The 16,122-nt window shown below is 38.7% G+C and overlaps 1 protein-coding gene across 2 annotated transcripts in view; it reads left to right on the top strand.

The window, feature by feature from the left end:
• Positions 1 to 16,122, top strand: part of LOC104930083 (zeta-sarcoglycan) — a 344,655-nt gene that overhangs the window by 278,630 nt on the left and 49,903 nt on the right. For both annotated transcript variants that reach the window (XM_019257951.2, XM_027282958.1), the window contains one exon: positions 4,678 to 4,765. In XM_019257951.2, coding sequence (XP_019113496.1) covers positions 4,678 to 4,765 — 88 coding nt within the window. The remainder of the gene's footprint in view (positions 1 to 4,677; positions 4,766 to 16,122) is intronic.

Consider the following 16,122-nt stretch of genomic DNA (forward strand, 5'->3'; position numbering starts at 1 on the left):
AGGAGCAGGGCTCTAAATCAACACCCGCCAACCCGCCGAATGCAGGTGAAAATACATTTTGGCGTGTATTTAAAAAAAACTAACTAGCCAGCCTGGCCGGTGATAAATGAGGCACTTTACCATCTATTTCGCAGGACGCGTGATCGCGGTTTCTATGGGAACCCGCACAGCGCGTGCTCTCACTATGCTACGTAGTTAATTAGTTTAGTTTTAGTTCTTTATTTTATTGTTATGTACAAAAAATGGGTCATATTAGACCCTGAATAGTATGTAAGGGTTAATGAGTAATGAAATGTTGGGATAATTTTTGTATGTACTTATGTTCCCAACTTCATTATAAGATTCATTTAAAGCTTTAGTTAATAAAATGATCAAATTAATTCAGTTGCTCTCATAATCTCTATAATCTAATTCTGATTGGCTGGTAACTTCAGAAACTTATCAGCCACATTGGCTGGTGATCAAAAAAGTCAATTTAGAGCCCTGGACAGGAGAGTTGTTATCAGAGTGATGACAAAACACAAATAACCAATAACATCACTTATGAACCTTCACTCCAGATGTGTTTAGGCTGACAGTCAGCCAGGCCGTCAGTTATAGTACTGTGACAGCCAGTGCGACAGGAGGCAAGCTGAAAGCTGTTATTAGGACTCATCTGTACTGGTGACTGGAGGCTGTGATGAACCAGCAGTCCACAGCTTATTATTACCTGACTAATTACACTGGCTACCTCGGGCTGGCATCTCTGTGCCTGTATAATCAAAGCGAAATTAAACTATTAACTGAATTAATGGTGCCATGGTGTATGTTGTGTCAGCTCACAAGAGAGAGTGTGATGTGTGTGCCTTTTTATTTGTGTACATTTCACACGATGAGGGGAGATTTTTGTGCAAAGGCATTAAACACAAAGGCCAGAGGGACAATGCAGAGAACGGGAGAGGTAGATAAACATAGAAGAGAACTGAGCATAAAGTAAACATCATAAATGATGTATGGTACATGTGAGGAAATGCCACATGTCCTCACCAAACCCTATTTTGACATTTTTTAAATAATTGATTTCTCTATAGGATGACTGGCCAGCTGTGCAGACCCAGGGTTTGAACTTCTCTCTCAAGCTCTGCACTTCGATTGTAAGAAAGTGTGCACTGTCACCGTCATATATGAAAGTTTCAACACATCTCACCCCTTTCGAAGCAGCTGCACTTTCATCTTCCCACGTCGTGCGAACAGTTTTTTTTATGATCATACCCCTGCCAGGGCTTGTGTGAAATAGTGGCATCTAGCAGTGTAGCTGCTAATTGCAACCACTTCACCTCACCCTCTCCTTCCTAGTGTGAAGGACTCCTGAGCCAGTATTTCGCTTGTCCATTCTGGGCTACTGTAGAAACATGGCAATTCAACATGGCAATTCAACATGGCAGACACTGTGAAAGAGGACACATGATCTGTGAACATTAAAGGCTCGTTGTAAGGTAACAGAAGCCTAACAGTTCTTATTTTCAGGTGATTATACGCAAATGAAAACAAAGTTATTCATATTATATTCAATTTCTACCATACCATCAATAAATAATCCCTTAAAGTTTACACACAAGACCTTTAAATCATACTGCATTATTCAGTTGTCCACAAATCTAGTGTAATCTAATTCACAAATAAACACTAGTGAATGAATGTACTCTACTGTTGACATTGTTGCATCTCATTGTTAAACTTTAATTGTTTTCTAACAAAGTAGTAGTTTGCTTTCAAAATATGTGACTCAGATTTCCCTTTGGCTGCCTGAGGATACTTCTGTCTATATAATTGAATTGTTTCATCATAATGCTTATGACATAGGCTAGCTGATGTAAAAATGTGTGATATGGTTTATGTAGAAATGCTGTAGGGCACTTTCATATTGTATGGTTTAATCTGTGTGCAACCGTGTAATTATTGTTTGTGTGTATGTAGTTTTGGATGGTGTTGAGGCTTATCTGATGTGGGCTCATCTGTAATCATTGTGAGGCTGCTGTAAGTTGCCCACAGCAAGATTTGTTGACAGTCAGTATAAGAGCATGTGTATGCATGTGTACAGTATGTGTACATTGTCATTATGGTCATGTAGGGCAGCGGCAGTCTGCAAAAAGTGTCACCATACTGTGATGAATCAGTAGTGTATGTCAGTTTCACTGCAAGTGGACTGATGGATGGATTCATATCTAAGAAAATGAGCCATTACCATTTAGCAGTGCAAAAAACATTTCAGTATAACCTCAAAAGCATAACCAACATCAAACTGAAAGTAAAACATCAAACATGCAAACTTCACTGAAGATCAGAGCCTTAAAGAAGGCATTTCATCAAGATAGATTAACCTTTAACGTCACAGAAAACTGGCTGAGGTTCTCAACACAACATGTATGGAGAGATGCAGCACTGTACATTGTTTTAGTAATGTCATTTACGTATGTATGTAACCACATATTTGTCAGGATAAAAGTGTATTATTCAAACTCATCTCAACAAGTGTGAACCAATTACATAGTACCTAGAATGTTTGTGCACAGTGCCTGTTGATTGACGCAGAGGATGTGTTATGAAAGCTCTCCACTTCACTTTGATTTCAACAACCATGCACACTTGAGAATTATGGATTTTTCAACTGAGTTGCCAACAATATGTGCAACGTCTGAATAGATTTCATCAGGCTATCTTGTGTGAACTTAAGCGAAAAGAAGCGCATATATTCTGGTGCCATGTTATTTGAATAAAAATTGGTTACCAAGGTCACGTGAATCTTTTCATCTTGCATCTGATGGTGTGAACATGATTATTCTTGATAACGTCAAAGTAGAATTGACAATTCTCTCATCAAGGTGTAGCCATTTTTCCCGCTCCTGCATTTAAGATAAGCACCACCGATCAGATTGTTTGGCTTCAATCTGCCTTTGTGTAAATAGACATTAACAGCTGTTTAATATGCTGCAATTATTTATAGCCCGAATTTCCATGCATTTGCATATGAGTGCTTAATCAAATAAAAATTTTCCATCTATGGTCCCATTTCTGAATGATAGAGTCCTGCACTAAGTGAATGGGATCAGGCCTGTTCATGCACACTGCCCATTGAGCTGGAATGATTCGAAGTACATTACATCTGTCATGCTTTAGAAAACGCCCATTGCTTTAAACAGAGTGGAAAGATAATATAGTGAAGCCTATCACACGCCCCGTTGAAAATAATTAATCCAGCACACATGAGTTAGGAAACAGATGAGAGAGGCGATGCACAATAAACTGTGTGGACCGCTCATTTGCTGTTTGGCAAATTTGTTACGTGAATCTGTATTGTATGACTGAGTGGTGTTTGTCTGTGTGTATGTGCAAAGGAGCAAGAGGTGTGTTGCACCTGAGCACTCAGTTGGATGATAGTGTGTGTGTGTGTGCTCACATCTAGAATATATGTATGTGTGTAATGTAGATGTTTGTCACTGTTTGTGTACTGTCTCTTTGTGTGTGTTTTCTGTTTCTCCATAATTACATAACATATTTATTTCTCACACTTGTGCTGTGGGGTTCATGTTTGTGTTTGTGATCAGGCCTTCCTGGGAGTCTCTGGACGCTCTAAAATAAAGCACAGACAGGTGTGACATATTAGAAATTTGTTCCCAACTCGTGTAAGCAGACCACAAAACAATAAATATCCGTTCATAACAAATAGAAAAACAGAGAGAGGGAGTGGTGGGAGAGGAAGATTTAGGGTGGGGGAGGGGGATTTTTCCATTTCAACGGATCAACGACTTTCCAATTTTAACACAATTCTCATTTGGAATTCAAACCAGAATGCAGCGAGATATTAATTTGGGGAAATCAACAGAGAAATTAGGTCACCTGTGAGCTATTCATTTCACGCTGCCAAAACAAATAAGCAATTTGAAAGAGGGAGTGAGAGAAATAAAGGGAAAGAAAATGTAAAGGAAATGATGTAAGTGCAGAGATATAATGAAAGATGGAAGGAGAACAGAAGCAAAAGTTGGTTAAGAATGTGAATAGGATGATTTTGCAGACTGATGTACACAGTGGCAGGAAAGAGAAAAACAAGGCTGCGGGGTGCGGGACAGAGAGAGAGAGAGAGACTGAGATGTTAGATTGAGTTTAGAACTTAATGAAAATGGCAGACATAGCGTTTGCATTCATTGCAACACACGTCCACTGAATGTAAACTAATGTTGGCAGCGTGTGGCTCAATCAGACTCTAAAGAGAGGAGCAGAGGTCAGGGTCACAATTGCATTTAGCTAATTTAGGTTGAGAATAATTGCCTCTTTGTGCACACACACACACACACACACACACACGCACGCAGACACACACACACACTCCTGGAAACAAACAAACACATTGCAGTCAGGATGCTGTTTTTGAATAGATTATGCAAATTAAATGCAGAGTGTGTCAGACTGGCAGAAGAGAGGGAGTCAAGTGTAAACTGTACGGTTGATACAGGCTAAGGCAGTATTGGTTATACAGGTTAATGCTGTATTGACTGATATCCAGAAGGGTGAAAGCAGAGAGCACGTGTGAGTATAGAACCTGATGGTATATCAGTCCACATGGATTCGATTATAAGAGTGCACAAAAGATACAATTTGCTGTTGTCCTAATCATCTTTCTCCCTTATCCTCTCCCTTTAGGACAGTCCACTGATCCTCCAGTCTGACAGAAATGTGACCGTCAATGCTAGAAATGATCAGGGGCAGCTGACTGGTCAGCTAACCGTGGGTAAGAAACACATACACACACACACCACAGAGAGAGACACATACACATACAAAACATAAAACGACATGCACACATGCAGTTGGTTGTAAACATTTTCCCTCAGTTAAATTGTTTTGTTTGTGCCTGAATTGCTAAATGCATTTTACCTCCTTCTGTTTACTAAACTAAATGCTATCTGTTTCCATTAGCGTATCTCACTGAGGCTGACAGCTGTTCTGTTTACTCATCTAAATCATTTTTCCAAGCTCTTATTGTATTAGTGAGGGCCAAGTGTCCTATAGAAGATGTCACTGAGAGGACATGCAGCATATATGTCATGACATATTCCTACAGGACTGACTTAACTCAAGAACATGAATGAAATATTTTATCTAATAACAGATCAGACACTTTAAAATGACTGTATTTCTTTATGAAATGTTCTATGCCAGGTTTATCTTTTTATGGTTGATCAGTGGAGAGGTCAAGGTCACTGTGCTATTCAAAAAACTGTTGGTGATGATACCAGCAGCTACAGATCTCAGCAAGTTGGTGAAAGACAAAATTACAAAAAGGAAATAATGGAAAGTATATTCTAGAGTAAAGTAAAGCATGGCTGGCCTGGTTGTAATGATGAGGTAAGGTTCAGTTTTGATGGTAGAGCTGTCTGTTATATGATTAATACTTAAGTCTGATGAAAGTGAGCAAGGCCTACGATAGCATCAGACCTCTGGAGACTTCTGCCAAATTGTATTGTTTTATACAGACCAATCAACAGCAGCCTCACTGAGATTTACTAGCACTCAGAATATTATTTGTCACCCTGGCATTCATTCTAGCAGGACGACAGTAGGTAACACAAGGAAGGGTGGCTGTGGTTTTACTTACAATTTGGCTTTAGTATAGATTTTATTAAAAAGGAAAGATCAAGAATCATCAGGGAAGTTATCATTAGAAAGAAGGGGGGCAGGGAATACTTATTAGATAGAAGGTTAATATTTTGGTTTGGATTTAATGTGATCAATGTTCAAGTTGTCATCGTAAGCATCACAATGTGCAATCTAACCAGTAAGATCAACAGTCGCTCAGTGACAGATGTGATGGTGGAGTTTATTAATAAGTTGGCCGGTGTACTTGTCCTAATTCAGTCGTAAATTCACTGTAACAGTAGTGGTCATTCAGAGACCTGTGGATCTGGGAGAAACGCAGGATAAAAAGGTGAAAAAAGTTGGTCGGGTCTTGAACAAACTGAGCAAAATCTAATGTATCAATTAATGAGGTTGAGTGGGTGTGATACATTATTCAGAATAATATTAAACGTCCTTAAAATTACAGCAAGATATAATCAGTGTGTGTACTAAAAACTGGGCAGCACCATTGGTGTTGAGTGAGGTAAGCTGGGGAGACAAAAGGCTAGAGATGGGGCACCAGGATTATAATTGGCATTCAGAGCAGGTTAAACATGAAATATAGTTTGCTGTGGACTTTTGTTCCGTCGTATTGAAATTTAACATTCTCTCTTTTGTAGTCTCTTCATTACAAGAGTTCAGTAGCCACCTGTCAGCTCACAAAAAGACGCAGTGTTTTTGTTTGTCACAGTGAAGACTTCGTAGTAGTCATGCTGAAATTTATGTAACACCTATCTTGAAATAGTTTAGGAAAGTAATGGCAATGTAGAGATCCTCACATATTTTCATGTTCTATGATGGATTTCTGTCTGTAACACTATAGAACATAATATCTTATCATCTTATGTGCTTTAACTTTGGACTTGTTAGACGAGAGTGTGTTTATACTTGTTCCGAGGTTCAGAGATTTTATTTTTAAATCATAAATCTTATTTTGAAAGTACAGAGCGGTGGGTTGCAGTTATTGTTCCTATGAGATTCATGTGGTGACATAACTTAGTTCTCTATTTGTACTTCTACTGCTATGTGTGTGCAGAACTGCTGTAATATCAGTGAGAAGTTGTTTCAGTATAACTAGCCTGTTACAGCTTGGCTGTCTTATTGTGAAAGGTTAATATGGTTTTGGTGCGTCAGTCATAGTGGTTACACAGTTATAGTTTATATGAACACACAGATCCAATTTTTAGTTAATAAGTACCTTTACTTAATGTTAGTTATAAGTAATAACTTAGATGTGTGTTAGGCATGACTATAAATGAAATGACTGACTGGAGCCCAGTAGTCGTCAATTTTCCACAACAGCAGCTGTCTTGGACATTTTGTGAAATTTAATAACTTCTGATTAGTTTTTTCATAAAACACAAACTTTCCCTTGGTGATGATACATCTAGTTCAAGGAAACCAAACACGGTAATGGTAACCGTGAATCAAAAAGTTTGTGCTGCGGTGACTTTTTGAATAACATATCCCACATAATTGAAATTCCTGTTGCTTCACTGCTTTTTTATCTTGCACATAAGTGCTTGTCACATAACTGCCAAGTGCTTTAATTATGTCAGGTATTTGCAGACTTTCTTTATTGTTTAGAATTGCTGAATGCTACTTCAAGGCCATTTTATCCACCCAAAAATAAATTAAGTGGTTGGTTATCTGAAGGGCTTTTAGCAAGCCAGAATTCTGGGGGATCTGATCTATGAATGAGTGTCGGTGATTCTTACAGTATCGACTACCTACAGCTGCTTTATTCTGTTTGAAAAGCTTCTCTTTTAGTCCAGGAAATCACTGCAGCATCTCAAGGCAGCAGGACACGTACGCTGACAAAGCCACAGCTCCTGAGAACGGTGGCGCCCCTTGGGCTAGGTACATGGACAGGTGATTTGAGGCCAATCATATTCTCAAACTGACCAGTAGGCATGGAGAGTTGCCTATTCTTTGTGGCATACTTTACAGCCACTTTACCTTAAAAACACTTTACAAAACGATATAATGATGGAGATGGTCTTTCTTTCTAAAAGCCAAGATAAAGTAAAAAGAAAAAAATATTTTTTGCAAGACTCTACAAGTCTAGTTATTTTAAAAGATTCAGTAAAAGAAAAAAGAGGGTGGCAGGAACATATTCATAAGAGCACCACATAAATAAGAGATTTAAGAACTTAACTGGTAAAACACATCAAAATAAAAATGTTACACTTTTCACAGAAATAAACTTTTGAAAAGAAATCTAAATGTTTCTCTCTTTTTTCTAAGCAAATTGACTTCAGCTGGCTTTAATCACTTGTGCCTATGAAAACCAAAGTAAAACCAAACTCATTAATGCTGTTGCAAACATTTTCAGATTCAGCATATGATATCACAAGCCACAAAATGTTACCAGTGTGTGCATGGTAGTGGAAAATGTTGCATGCAGAAATTAAACAAGACATGCATTATAATCCCTCATTGTGTTTTAGCATTTCACTACTTTCCCCTTGAAAACATTTGCAAACTGAAAATTAATTATTTGCTTCCAACCTGGCACCATGAATACTTTAGGGAGTTTAATAAATCCTTCTGCTGCACTCCTTTGTCTTATAAACCAAGCTTCGAGCATATATGGAAACATTCTTGATCTTTATTAAGTTGCCATCATCACTTTGTCCTTTAGCTTGATAGAGATTTAGTTTTATTCCTAGACCTGACTTTAAGTGTTTCAGGATGTTTCAAAGACAGAAGATCATAGTGAGGTATCATTACAATGTGACAGGTGAAGTGAATGATATTTCAGGCTTCTCTTCACTGTCTTTTGATGTGAATGTAGCATATAGATATTCATCTCCTGTAGGCTGGTCAGGTACTGCTAGTGTCTTTATACGCACATGCAGCCTTTCCCTTTCTGACACTTGGAGAGTTTGAAATCCCTGGCAGCTCACCTCCTGCTGTTAAAACTCCCTAAAGCTGCTTTGCTCACCAAGAAAAGCACTTTAATGCTCATGTGTGCCTGCGCGTGTCTTGCAGTCAGCAGAATCGGGCTGCTTTAAAACTAGACGGCCAGACAGCTGTTAACTTAGTCAGCCTGCTGCAGGATAACAGTGTTGTGTGACCTAACTTGAGCAGTAGTTGAACTTACATTGCACATAAACACTGAATTATCTAACTGTTGTGTTCTTTGTGTCACACTCATGAACACAGAAACACAAATTACACAAACTCCACAACTTTCTGCTAAGAATCCCCAGACACATAAGAACCTGCCAAGGAAGTAGGACTTCCATCAATAGCCTCTTTGTGACACACACACACACACACACACACACACACACACACACACACTAAAAACTTCAGTGGCTGGTTGACGGGATGGAAAGGGACAGAGTGAATCTCCCTGAGGAGCTTCTTCAATTGGGTTCCCGGAAATCCCTCGGTCTTCTCCTGCCACTGCCTCCTGTTGCCTCTGTGCTGACTCAGCAGCACATTTAACACACACACACACACACACACACAAACAAAAATGGTCACACACTCTCTCTCACTCTCTCTTCAGTATCCTCATGGGGATACTCAGAAATCCTGAAAGCAATACGGTTACTTCTCCTCACCAGACACTTGAACGTCGGAAGCAGAAAAGTTCCACCTCAGTAAACCCCTCATTAGTATTCATCACTGGAACTCGCAGAGGAACAGCTCGCTCTAGCTTGTACAGGAGGAACAGGAGCATCACAGTCGGTGGAATGAAAAGGTGAAATGCCCACAAACGTTTTGACTAGTACATTAATGTCGAATACCAAGACACAGGTGTACTGACACGTTATTACATACTGGATGGTAAAATAGGTACTAATTAGGGCTGCAGAGAGAACTACACTAGTGGTCTGTTGTTGTTGTTTTTTGGGTGATTGACATTCTTTTGCATCTCACCATCAAGACTGAACTGACGATTTTTTTGTTTTGTTTTTATTTGGTCAGAAATCCTGCAGGATTATGTCAATAAATAATTATGTAATTTTTTCCAGCCGCGTCAGTTGGCCTGAAGGAATAGCAAATTTCTCAGATAAAGTGTTTTGTATTTTGAGCTTTGAGCCTCTGCAATATGATGGTATAAATGACTTGTTAGGGAGTGCTCACACTTTGCCACACGCAATTGAATATCATGAGACCGATAGAAAAACACACTCCTCTACATTACCTTGTGTCCCCCTGCGGAGCCATCATTTGATAGAGAGGGTCTGACTACATGTGTTGGCCTTGGGCTTCCCATCTCAATTTTTATTGCGCTCTCTCTCTCTCTCTCTCTCTCTCTCTCTCTCTGTCTGTCTTTCATCCCACCATCCCCGCTCTTCCTCTCCACCCTCCCCGTCGCTGTCAGCTCGTTAATGTGAGTGAGAACCTGTCATCTTTGTCTTCTGAATAGCCGACCATAAAGATGATGAGTGAACTTGGAGTTTTGAAGCCATACCCTTTCACCCGCCTAGGTGATGATGTCTCAGCATTAAAGGCAGTGCAATGGTGTCACTGGAGGAAAACACAGCGTGCAGTGTGATTATCATTTTAAAAGGAAAGAAAACGAGGGTGTTTGGCTAAGCAAACGTTGAAAAATGTCGTATGAAGAATCGTATGATTACACGTCAAACTTGAACCAGGAATACAGTAATAACTAGGTGACTATTTTAGCACGAGTTAAGCTGTGCACTTGGAATACTACAGAGCATAATATTGACTTGCTTTATCTGGCCAGCTCACTTATTGTTCAGTGTTTATTTTCCATTTCCAGTCTCTTTACCTGTGTGTCTGTCTCTTGGCAGAGCTTGCAGTCATTACATCCTCTGTGAACTGTGTGTTTATGTTCCAGCTGTTTTATTGACTTTTCATTTTTCTAAGTGCAGGGTGCTGATAATGAATGCTATTTCCCTGCAAGCAGAGGAGCTATTGGTAGCACTCATTACCCTTGTGTGTATTATTTTATAGGGGCACTTTTTTTTCCTTTTTTTTCCCCTTTCTATTCTTTCTTTTTTCTTTTATATATAGCCACAGAAGTGGAAAGAGTAAGGACAAGTGTTTGTAGGTGTATCTGCATGTTTGTTCCAAAAGTTTAATTTTGGGAAGTGGGAGTGTGTGTTGGTGTGTGTCTGAGACTGACAGCGAGAGAATCATTCACTCATAGAGTACCCACCATAAAAAACAACCCTTCCAACTTTAAAAGTGACTTTCAGCGCTAAACTTTTCCCTCTCCCTCTTTCATCCTTCATTCTACACACACACGCACACACACACACATTTCCCCCGGTCTTTCTCTTGGTCTTTTTCTTTTTTTTTTTTGCTCCCTCTCTCATCCACTCTTCCTCTTTTCTGTTTTTACCTTTTACTCCCCATTTTTTTAATCATGCAAGGACCTCATCTCTTATTAAACCAGTGAATTCCCCGTTGACCTTGTTACCTTCTCCTTAACTCAGACTTACATTTATCACTTCATTATCTTTACCCTCTTACACTAATTATGTTCCCTTTTTATCTAGGCGGAATCACTCACCTCAATTCTCTTGTGTTCGGCTGACGTATCTCAGAAAGTGGATTATCAAAGCAGCGGAATTAGGTGACTGAACAGCAAAGGCTATAAAGAGTAATAGATGGTTCGTGATTTGTAGTAAATGGTGGGTGAATTTCCCAAGAGAAAGTCAAATTCTGTCACGTGTTGTTGTAAAGACTCTTTATGGGTGGATTTTTGGCTGTAGTAATGTAAGGATATATAGAATTGAATCATATTTTGTTTCCACTCTTTCTCAGAAACATGGCTTCGCTCTAGCAGTTAAACAGTTGAATGTCGGCTAAAATTGGTTTCTGATTAGTGTGCGGAGTGAGCACTTGCAAAGCCTTGCATAAAATTCAATTGTTCCATTACACACAGTCTAATTATGAATCTACATCTTTGCAAATCCCCCTCTGAGAAACAAATGATGTACGTAACAATCATATTTCGCAGTGATCACATTTTCAGCTGCAGTGAGATCTTTCTGGCTTGATTTGGCTGGCTGAGAAACACAGAGTTACTAAGTAGTCTAATTTTATCTCTCTCCCTCATCCAATCAGGGAAGTTCAGACAGCACGTCTTCCTCATTTTATACTGCCTCTCTATGATCAAATCAATGGTTCTAATGAGGCAATTAAAAATACATAGAGCTGAGCATTAACAAACTGGAGGACTCTTAAGGGGCCATCAAGGACTCAATAAAGGCATGGATTTATGGCCATTGTTGTCATTTATCCTTATGATTGCACTTTAATTGTACAAAGGCTAATTGTCTGCATATTATTTTGTCTGCAATATGGCAAACATTGTTTTCATCGCTTGTTCATACATGTGAGTATGTTAGCCGCAAGGAATGGATTTAATGGACCATATAAAGTCATCCTTCTGCACCAGTGAACTATAGGCTTCATACTGTTTGCTGGTAGTTGGGCACGATAATAAATTGACAGATATATAGTGCTCCAAGCATGAGAGTGCTCTCCTTGCCTGTGATATTGCAGGCATATGCAATAAAAGATGTTCGAGGTTGAGATGGTGTTTTATGATAAATAGGCAGAACGTATGTTTTCTTTTTTAACAAAGCAATGTTGTAATCAAACCACTTTCAACTGCCTTACAAGTGTTCATCATTGAATGTGCCAAATTCTTATCTCACATAGTTTTTGTCTGCTTTGAGAATATAGTTTAGTTGAACATACACACTAAATAAAATTTTGGAAAAACTTTTTTCTTTTCTCCAAACCCTGTCTAGGATGCATTGGTACAATTTTGTAGGAATTTGTGATGTATTTTGTTGTACTGGATTGCAGTAAGGTGTAGCTGCATCACATTATTGGCACTGTTTAATCTGTTGATAAAGTATTGAATGGAACATTTTAAAGGCTACAAGATTATTTTACTGTTTATGCAATAGACAGAGTTATTCAGCCATGAACAATAACCATCTGTTTGTTTTCTGTGTTTAATAAAAGGACATTAAAACATCAGAAAAATGTTGCTTGTTGACGTGAGTCAAGTAACACACTGTTGCCTTTGGGCAATAAGGAAGCTTTTATGTGTGTTTATGAGCATGAAAATGTTTATTGCAAGAATAGCAGAAAATTGTTTGCCATAAAACACCAGTGTACTATAGTGTGCTGTCTTATTATCTAGCTTCACCTCTGCACAAAATCACTTTGTCAGAGAGCCATTTTATTTTATAATGCCATCACTGTCTCTTGCCGAATTTGCAAAAACTACTTGTTCCGACTTCCCCCAGGTTAGCATTTCTTAGATGTGATAAAGTGTTAAAGTCAAGCTTGATAACCAAAGTTTACAGAAGTTTACAATAAAAAATAATGCAAGCTGACAAAAACTTTTTCCGTGGGACACTTTAATAGTGTCGAGAACCATTTTTATTTTTCTGCATTGTCTGTGTTAAAAACATGAATAATGCAGAATGCACCAATAATCTGCCTCAAGGTCGGAGCAATGACTCAGTATTCCTTTAGGCATGTTTGGAAAGCAAACTGTTTGCATTTTAAATAAAAGGATAGAATACCCAAGCTCCCATCTAGATTTACATTTTGAACACTGAACATTTTGAACCACAAGCCCTTAGGCACTATTGCCATGTTACTTTTACATTGTAGGCACTAAACTGACATCATTTTCCAGATGGACTTTCAATAAAAGCAAATACAGTAGTGGAATATGTATGTGAGTTGCAGAGCAATAACATAGTGTAAGGAACATTCATGTTGCAAGTCAGATGTCATCTGTGCTCTACAAAAACTATTTAATGTGAGCACCACAGTGCCTAAAACTGTAAGTTGGCAATAGGCTTTTATTGCAAATATAAAAGGTCAATTAATAAAATGTCTCAGTTAAGGCTCACTAACTCATATTTAAATGCAAGATTATTATCTCTTGCAGCTTGCTTTTGCCATGACTTCAGGATATTAATGTAATTATGTTCACAGAGGCATGTAAGTCACTAGAAAGCCATAAAGATCAGATACTGTGACCCTAGGCCACAAGTTCTTCAACTCTTTCAACACGAGTAGTGACTTCAAATTGTCTACTGTTCATGTAAATGCGAAACGTTTGCCATTTTTTGATGTCTTGTTCCCAGGTTATGTGATATAGTATAAGATGATTGGGTGTGGGACTGGGGCTTGCCTAGAGGTTTGAAAGGCACAAACACTGACAGGTAAATCAAGTGAGGAACATTCTCCCCTGCCCTGTTTTTGGTTTGATCTCACAGGGAGCCATTCTGCTCCACGAGTGGCATGTCATAAACTAGCAACTGTTTGTGAATTTATTCATTTACATTTTACTTTTTCATCATCATCTGCAAATATTGAAAGATAAATGTGACAGTGGCACATGATATTTTTTTCTGACCGATTACTATGGCACTACTGACACTTGAGTCAGACACACCTTGCAGGCAGGCAGCACTGTAGCCTAAAGGTAATAGTGATTCATGGAGTGAGTTTACCAGTTTAACAAGGCTTATTTAGGTAAATAAGACTTATTATATAGTATGTTACATAATGCAGATTAAATTAGTTCAACCTAAGTTATAAAGTAGCCCTCCAAGTCTGACTCTAGCCAAGTTTGTTTTCAGGCTTAGCTTCCCCTTAAGCTTAGCTGGTCAGTGTTACAATCTGTTAACACAATGTGTAAGTTACCTTCTAGTAGTCCTCCATGTTTCTGTGCTGTGAAGGATACAACTGCAACTCTCATGAAATTGATCAATGTACCAGAGACTGCAGTTGTTTTAAGCCAAATAACAGAGCTCAGACATTCACCAGGCCAAAGTGTGGTATGTGCACAGTGTTCACACTAGTCAACATTTGGCTTTTAAATGCACTAGAAAAATGCATTCTCTTGCTTTAGGCGACTTGAGTAAATTATTCATGGACCCAAAATGACACAATGTCAAAGTGAGCTCTGCAAAACCTGAGCTATGTGTAACAGGGGAGTTCAGCATGGAGATCATGTCTTCCTATAGACTGCTGTATGTGCACTGGTGCTCTCTGATGTGCTGCCAAACGTTCTCCTTAGCTTCGCTTGAGTTTTATTGGTTTTGACTTTAATATTTCAGCATGCATGCTATAAGATTGATATGTGCTTCTCTATGGCCATGAATATTTTAGTCTTTCTTTATGATTGTTAACAGATCGGACTCTAGGATAAGGATCTATATGGTTTCTGTCACCAGGATGTAATGTTTACATGAGCAAACAACAAACACAGAATACAACACTACAAAAACCTGACCCTGACACAGTAGTCTGCATGCAGACAGATTCACATAATGGCGATGCAGCACATTATCGTTGTCTAGCCAAAAGAATAATACATAACCAAGTCAAGAAGGAGAGAAATAATAATGACAGATTGAAAAATTATGCATGGGATGCACAATACAGGACCAATCTGAATCATATCAACTGTTTTATTAAGATTGCCTTAAAGAAAACAGTTGATCCCCTGTTGAGTATAAAGGGGAGGGAAAGCAAATTAAATTAAATGAAATTTAGTTTACTAAACAAGGCTTCCTGGTTTAATTTAAAATAGGCCTACAGCTAGCAATATCATTAATTGTGTTAACGCTGCCACTAGCTGTGTGGTTGTGTTTCAGGTTCCATAGGAATATGTAGAGCTGCGTCGCACAACCTTTGCCTGTCTTTTCATCTGCACCTTTCACCATTTCATCTTCCCTCCATCCCGCATCCCTGACTCCAGAGATCAGGTTGATTAATGCAGATGACAAACGGCACTCATTTATCTCTCCCTCTGTCTCTTTCTCTCCTCCCTTACTATATTAATGACTGTAATCAACTCTAAATAAATAATTTGTGTCCCTCAGTGCATGAATCTCACCCTCCCACCTGTGGCAAATTCAAAAGTTGGATTAAAAAGTGCTTTGCAATGCAGTTTCTCCCTTTTCACGCCAGTATTTCCCTCTCCTCCCTTTCACCTAGTTTTCCTCATCTTATCTTTGTCTGTCTCTTTTGAGGGAAGAGATTAAAGGTGTGCTGTGGCACAGCAGAGGGCCTGTCTCTCTCTTTGACTGGTCGAGACACAGCAATGTGGTGACCAGCTTGTTTCCTGCTGTTGCATCATGGTCATGTTGCATGTTGTTTACTTTCAAAGGGCCAAAATTCCTCTTTCATTCTCTCACCATGGTGCCGTGTAGCACTTACACTGGCTCTCTTTAGTCAGTTAGTAATTTTGAACCAGGTTGGCTGTGTTTCTCATGCATGAGGAAGGAGAGTTGTTTAATGTCTGAGATTAGGACAAGGACAGTGTGTGGTGTCTGTGATGACACATAGACATAACCTCATAGAACATTTTTTTGACTCAATCTTAATGTACTAAGTTGTTCAAATAAATGTAAAGTTTACATTGTAATAAAAAGGAATAAAAAGCAGACATTTTGCAGTATTAATAAGAAGAAAGAGATAATGCGATACACT

Source organism: Larimichthys crocea, chromosome X, assembly GCF_000972845.2.
Source record: "Larimichthys crocea isolate SSNF chromosome X, L_crocea_2.0, whole genome shotgun sequence".
NCBI lineage: Eukaryota > Metazoa > Chordata > Actinopteri > Sciaenidae > Larimichthys > Larimichthys crocea.